Source organism: Gymnoscopelus braueri, assembly GCF_963280865.1.
Source record: "Gymnoscopelus braueri genome assembly, chromosome: 5".
Classification (NCBI taxonomy): Eukaryota; Metazoa; Chordata; class Actinopteri; order Myctophiformes; family Myctophidae; genus Gymnoscopelus; species Gymnoscopelus braueri.
Genome location: NC_137606.1, coordinates 42,767,119 through 42,774,974, shown reverse-complemented (window position 1 = coordinate 42,774,974; position 7,856 = coordinate 42,767,119). Strand labels below are relative to the sequence as shown.

Sequence of the window (7,856 nt, the reverse complement as noted above, 5' to 3'; positions counted from 1 at the left end):
CCCCAGCCCCCCAAAGCGTTTTCCTATAAACACTGGACCACCGGTCTGATGCGTATAGACACCACCAACTACACTTTTGTGTATTAAACCGTATTCATCAGCCAAGATGGCCGCTTCTTGGGGTGTCTTTAACTTTTCTCTCGGTTATGTATGTAGCAATATTAGCGGGTACACAGGTTTTTAATTGTTCCAGAGTTAGCAGATCACAAAGCTCTTTGAATGTTTTAACCTCTGACGCAACACACCATCTGTTAAACTGGACCAACATAGCTCTTACAAATTCAACATACGTTTGCTGGTCATTTTTCCTCCAATTCCTAAAATGTTGTCGATAAGCTTCTGGTACTAATTCATATGCCCGCAACACTGTACTTTTAACCACTTCATATCTTTTACTTTCTGCTATTGTCAAAGAAGCATAGGCCTCCTGGGCCTTACCTGTGAAAACACATTGGAGTAGTAGAGTGCGCTCACCATCAGTCCAGCCCCTGGCGTCTGCCACACGCTCAAACAGGGAAAAAAACAAATCTGGATCAGTCTCTGAAAACTTGGGAAGCAATTTCAAATTAGATCCTACATTAAACTGCTTTGCTTCACTAACACTCAATTTTAACTTCTCCTGCTCCAATTCCAACTTTAGCAATTCAGTCTTTTGTCTCATTTTTTCAATCTCCTTCTCATGTTCCAGCTTAATTTCCAGCAATTCCTTTTGTTGTTGAAACGTTAACTGCCTAGCAGAAAATGAAAATGTTTTACCATCTTCCTCGTCATCCAATAGCTGCACCTCATCCTCCGGTAATACGTCCTGTGTCACCAAGCTGTCCATGAGAAATATCTTGACCCTAAATTTTAACCGCTTGTCACGGATCTAAATTTTGTAGTGTTCTGCGATGTTTAACAGTTGTTCTTTTGTGCATTTATCTAGAAGCTCCACAGAGGGAGCCTCAATAAATTCCTCGACCAAACTCATTTTTTCTAAAAAAAAGTGTGCAAAGGTTTCAACAAAAAAAATGGAACAAGACCCCGGAGCCCAACTCCCCTATCTAACCTGCCTACCACAAACTGACTAACTCGCTCACCCCTAGTCTTCAGTGGCCCTCCTGAGTCCCCCATTCCGACAAGGCATCTCAGTGGTACCACTCCATCCCATCTTTTGTGGAACACAGTCTAAACCAAAAAAAACACAGAGATTCCCATATGGAGAACCACCGTTAAAATCTACCGGGAGTTGGAACCCCAAGGACTTCACCACTCACTTAACTTAAAAAAAACCTGCACTAAGAAAAAATGAGTTCCTTAATGCTCTCTCCCCCCAACCAAAATACAAACTGTGTGTGTCTCCCAACCCAATCTGTTCAACTTAAGAACAAAACCTAAATAACAAACTTAATTGTGTGATAGAAAACGCTTACGTTTAATTATCACTAATTTAGGTTAAAAAGTGACGAGCCCCCATCTTGTCATGAACTGAATCACATCATGACAAAAGTGGGAGACGACACACAGAGGGTTAGCTTTAAATGTATTTATTTATAACTGGAAGAACCAAAAAGTTATACTTAAGTAGAATGGGGTGTGTATAGTCAGTGGTATCAGTAGTGTAGTGCATGTATGTGTGAAAATGTAGTGTATGTGCAAGGTGCAGAAACAAGGTAAAACTAAACTCAAAAGGAACCAAAAGCAAACAATGTTTCCTGTGTAGGGGAGAGAGAGAGAATGGCCCTGACCAGCCTGCTTAAATACTCCAGCAGGTGATTGGAGTCAGGTGTGCCTCGTCGTCTAGGCACACCCCTGCAGGCTGGTCCCCTCCTCCTACACAGAAACAGAAAACCATTAGAACTCACAGCAACACTACACACAATAGGATGGGTCGTCACAGCCCCCAAAAAATACAGTAATTATAAGTATTGTAATACTTGACCTTATGAGGTATATATTTGTGTTATGATTATTATGAGTTTTATGAGGGCTTATTACATGACTCTCGTCTCTCGATGACATCACTTCCCACTCGCTAGACTCGATAGGAGTATTGATAAGCTCAAAAGTTATTGATTCCTTATACTATAAGGAATCAATAATATAAGGCTTATAGAACCGGATTTCGATCTTCATCTCTATTTTTTTCACCTATTTTTGGGCGGTGAAACCGCCCCTATATGTGAGGTTTGGACATTGCACCCCCCCAACCCTGCGCTGTGATTGGCCACCAGTGTACCCCCCTAACCCTGCACCGTGATTGGCCTATCACAGTCTATTCAGGACTGTGATTGGCTAGTGAAACATGACACATGTGCATAGCCCTATAAATAGGACTATGCACTTAAAAAAAACACATTTATGTTTTTTCTTAAGTTAGGGGTGTACAATGGTTGGTCCACAATATAACTTTTCTTTAAGTGAACTTCCATCACTGTGATGACCACTGTGACCACACCGCCCACTTCACACTGGGTGTGATTTTTTTTAATTAAAAGGGAAACTGTTAGTCTTTTTTTTTGTCATTTGAAAGAAAATGTGTTGTTTTGAAATAACATAAGTCCAAGTGAAGGATTTCTGTTATGAGCTTGTAGATCAGCTATTTTTGGCAAAGAAAAAAAAAACGGAGCATCCCTGGGTGACCCCAGTGACCTAAGTAGAGGGTTTAAGTGGATAAACACAGCAGAGATGTGATGGGTAATTTGGGGGGCGGCTGTGAAAAGAGGCCATGCAGTCAGTGCATGTTCTCCTCTATGCCTTCTATGCACTTTATTTTCTGTTCCTTTGTTATAACTAATATCCGTTGTCAGAGAACTTCGAGGCCTGTCTAAGACATCAGTTATCTATGACATCACATTGTCAGAGTATTTCGAGGGCAGTCTATGACATCACTACAATGATGTCAGTCATCTCTATATATGGACATCTTCGGCAAGCAAATATGGACATCATCACGACAATGGTGTATAAAAGGAACAGGAAAACCTTTCGACAGATCGCTTGACATAGACCGTACTTATAGGTCGTGCACACCGGTCCCATAGTTGCTACATTATTTTGGGAGAACTAAACCATCAATGTCAGAATGCTAGGCACAGTCTCAAAACAACTGAGAAGCCACCCAGCTTTGATCCCCCTCTTCATCTTATGTGGTGGTGCGGGGGCAATGTTCTTTGCGTTCTTCGGTCGGACCCTCGTCAAGAACCCTGATATATGCTGGGACAAGAAGAACCAAGAGCCCTGGACCAAGCTGGCCCCAGATGATCAGTTCAAGCTTTTCACAGTTAACATGGACTACAGCAATCTGAAGAAGAATGGTCCTGACTTCTAAAATCATATCTTCTGCATGGAACAAGATCAAAGGCACCTGAGAAGAAAAAGAACAAGTGATCCCCCCCCTCCCCATTGAACTTGGTATCAGCAGATCTCCACAAAATATTGATAATTCCACAAACCCCCTCTCCCTATATGGAGTACCCTGATGTCATCAATATGTCCTCATAGTACTTACGTCATGGACTGGCTTGGACTTCATATTTGGTACATACCTCATAAAGGTACACACAGAAATCTCCATTCATGGGCATTCCCAACTTGCATCATTTCGGACTTGTGTGGTCTATTTACCCCATATTACCATATTCCACAAATGATGTTTGAAATAGATGGCAGTGGAATGAACTTGAAAAGTGTATTGTCACATTCAAAGTTTACAGGTGCATGTAAAAGAGTGGGTGAAATTATTTTTGGTTACAAGCTTCCATGAATTGCATTTAAAAAAATAGAGAGAAATCACCATGTCAAATAACGCAACAGCCTTCGAGCCAGATGTCTTGCTGTTGTTGGTCACCTTCAGTTCCCTCTGAAACGCTGTCTAAAGATTCTTAAACTTATTTTTTATGTATTCCACTACGATCAATCAGCTTAATGCTCTTTTTCAAATTCACCAAGAGCGGATAAAAGCACCAAAGTTAGGAGGAGCCCACCAGAAATGTCAAAACTCTCCATACAGAGCAAAATAATGCTCCTGATCAGTATCGTTAAAAATAATAGGGTTTCTTGAGTCTTAAGAAGAACATTGATGGTATGCTCTTTTAGGCCACTGAATAAGCTAAATTGGATTGTGGATTTGTGCACTGACCAGTAGACCATCCAAACAATACAATCTGAAATAGTGTCAAGACATCTGTCACCTGGTACAGTCCACTCAGTGGAGTGGGTGGGGTCTATGGTCTGGAGCCAGGCTACAATTCTCCACTTTGTATGGACATCATGTCATTCTTCAGAAGGGAAAATAAGTAGAGTCAATTATCATACGCAAAGTTACAGGGAAGTGTAAATATTTGGTACTTGGCATAAACACACACCTGAGGTGATGGACACTAATGTGCTGAGCTGGATAAGACACTGTGTATTCAAGTCTTGTGGTCACGTGATGAATGAATGAATGCATTTGATGATTACAATGAATAATTATTTGTGTTATTCTTTAGTTAGACCTACCCCGATCTCTGAAAAGGGGCAACATGTGTCCAGTCCAACAAAAAAAGCTCTTAACTTGAGAATACTCACACTAAGGTGTTGAGCTGGATAAGACAGTGTGTATTCAAGTCGTGTGGTCACATGGTGGGTGAGTGTATGTATTTGATCAGGCACGTGCACACATAGACATCAAAGGGGGCTTGAGCCCCTGCCCTTTTACCCATCTGAAAAAAAAAGAAGATTGATTATACAAAATAACACACATTAGTACTGCAGTCACTGCACGTTAACTAGAAAAGAGCAGATATCCACCAGACTGGGTGGCCTACCCTGGGCTGTGTCAGTCGTGGGTTGCAGCCAGCAGGACACGAGGAAGCTGTTGGGGGACATAAAGTTTATACGACAGACAGTGCAACTTCTCAGACAAATGCCGGAAAGTGTTGGTGTTGTTTAGACACCCCTCAATGTGTGATTAAAATGTGCAGTCAATCAGACTATGTGTTCATGTTTTTTTTTTTTTTTTTTTACAAGATCTGTAGGAGTAGCAGCAAATAAATGCATCGTGTAAAATGCTGGAATGCCCATAAGGTCTGGCCCTTTATGGGTAGGTGGGTCATGATCCAAGGAATCCAGGGAAAAATAAATCCCGATTGACATGCAGGTCAAGAGGGCTGGCGCTCGGGTGGCACAGTGGTAAAGTCCCTGCCCACCACCACAGAGATTGTGGGTTCGAATCCACCGTGATGCGTCCGGCTTTGTCGAGCGTCTACACGAACACTATTGGCCCGTGTTCGAGGGAGGGAAGCCGGGTGGGGAGGGTGATATCGGTCATTGCACGTCCTCCTACAGGCTGGGGTGGCACCTGTCAGCGGGGAGTGTTGGGCGGGAGGAGTAGGACGAAGGCTCTATCTCCTCCTGGTTGGGGCTCCTCACTGGCAGGTGAGTCAGTAGGTTACGACAGCAGTGACAACACAGAAACTTGTGTGGAGGAATTAATTGGCATAACGACTAAATTGGGGAGAAAAAGGGGAAAATAAATAATTGTCTACTCTAAATTTTTTGAAGAAAAAAAAAGAGTAAAGTGGCCTGGTATAGTGCCAAAATGTCTACTTTGGGGTCAGGTCAATAAAATAAGATATTTCACTTTACTACGGCCACTGAAGAGAGATCATACTGAAACAATCATTAAAGTCAGAAAATGTATACATTCCATAAGAAAGGCCAAAGATAAATCCAATTCATACACACACACACACACACGCATGCAGAGATTTGTGTAATCCTATAAATGTAAACCCATATATGGGCATATACTGATGACATTAGGGATGAACTGCAGAGGACCCGATGGAGTGCGGGGCTGAGGCAGTTGACCAGAAATGCTGATCTGATCAATATGTCCATATATACATAGGCACATTGTTTTCACTTAAAAACGTTTGAGGGTGACAATTCAGTTCAACTTCTAGAGACACAATCTCAATATTTTAAACTATATAATCTCAACATGGCCATGAAAAGGCTTTACAATGATGTAAACAACCATCAAAAACTATTTTTTAAGGCAACCAATCCAACCAATTTGCCCATACATGGGTATGTAAGTATATGCCATATGCCCATATATGGGCATGTAAGTATATGCCATATGCCCATGTATGGGCATAATACTGATGACATCAGGGATCTCCATATATGATCATAAAAGGGACAAGGACAGAAAGATACAGACATCTCCATATATGGGCATTAAAGTGACATAAGCAGACAGATACAGGGATGTCCATATATGGGCATAAAAGGGACACAGACAGACAGACAGACAGACAGACAGATGGGTACTCTGACAATGGATGCAACAGGTATCACATAACTGCGTGGGGCATGAATTCCTAACTTGCATCTTTCCAACTTTGCATCGTTCCAGAGTAGGCCGGTGCCCAATGGGGCACAGCCTAATTTATATGAGGATGAGAGGATAGTGTAATCGTCTTTGGGGATGAAAGATATACTGGTTCAGTACCCTTGTTCACATAGGCGATATTTAGGGGGGGGGCAATATATGTTCGTATATTTTCTTTGCCCCCCCTGGTGGCAGAGGCAAAAATCGCCTATGCTTGTTCACATTACTTGGAAAGAAGTCTATGACATTCAGTCATCTATGATGTCAATACCCATTGTCGAATACTTGGAAGCCTACTTGGAAGCCAGTCTATGATGTCAGTCAGCTATGTAGTATTATGACATCAGTACTCATTGTTGGAGTCCAACAAGCTTGCAGCTGAAAATGACACCTGCAGTTTTGATTGACAGCGTGTGACGGGCGTAATGGAGTGAGTTCCGTGATTTTATTCCAAATGACTTTGACGTCTACTCTAAATGTCTCAATGTCGTAAACTGATTAATAACGATAAATACTGCATTTATTTATGACTGCAGCGTGTCATTTGCGTGGCAGGTAAAAGGCTCTCTGCTGTTAGCCTGGTAAACCCTCCCTCCGGAAATCTAATTTCCATTTGATTTAAATCAAATGGAAATGAGATTTCCGGAGGGAGGGTTTACCAGGCTACTGTGCTGTGACTTGCTTGCGAAAATGCCGATCTACAAGACCACACTGACGAGTGAAGTGACACGTTGTGAGTCTATAGATCTAGGCTATTTTTGGTGTACGATACCATCGTACGACGACGTATGAATTAGGCTCTTAAAGTTACAGTATACACATTAATAATTAAATATGGGTGCACAATTTACCCTAATTCTGTGTTGTGTGATTTTTTGTTGTTGATAAATTGGTTTAAAATATAATTCTGAGTGGTATTAAAGGTTTTAAACCTGCAGATACCTTGACTAGGTTCCACAGTGTTTTACTGTTATAGAATAGTACTGCAAATAATTGTATCTATTTAATAAAGGATTTTACTTGATTATTAAAACAAAATCAATTTTTGCTTGATAACTGGTAATTCTAGGTTTTTATTTTTTTATGTTAGCGGAATATAAACTTTCAAGCCACGGAATCAAGGATTGTTCTCCACGGAATCGAGACTTTTTCTCCCCGGAATCCTGGGGGGACTAATTAAAGCAGTTTGACAGTATAGGAAGGCTCTGTCATGGTATGATGCCTGCAGGTGGATCCAGAAATGGGGTTCAAGCATTCATCTAGTTGACCTTTAATGCATTTTCTTTCCTCTGCTGTTCTATTTTTATTGCAAGTTGTACTTATGTTCTCTCTCTGTTTTAACACTTAAATAATCTCATCAGAAGCAAGGAAGTAAGAAAGAAAGAAAGAAAGTTCAGTCTCTATTGGCTGAGGTGAAAAGGCCAACCCAGCAGATGATGAGATGTCGTACCCTGGTCACCTCAGTCATACAAACCATCAGCCGACTTCATTT

General features: G+C 41.3%; 1 protein-coding gene across 1 annotated transcript; it reads left to right on the top strand.

Annotated features, from left to right (window-relative positions):
- Positions 1-3,064: 3,064 nt before the first annotated feature.
- LOC308085132 (cytochrome c oxidase subunit NDUFA4-like) lies at positions 3,065-3,310 on the top strand (the record flags this gene model as incomplete). The annotated part of the gene is made up of 1 exon (XM_080428216.1): positions 3,065-3,310. One exon carries the CDS (start codon positions 3,065-3,067, stop codon positions 3,308-3,310), a length of 246 nt encoding a protein of 81 aa, XP_080284342.1.
- Between the last annotated feature and the right edge of the window lie 4,546 nt (positions 3,311-7,856).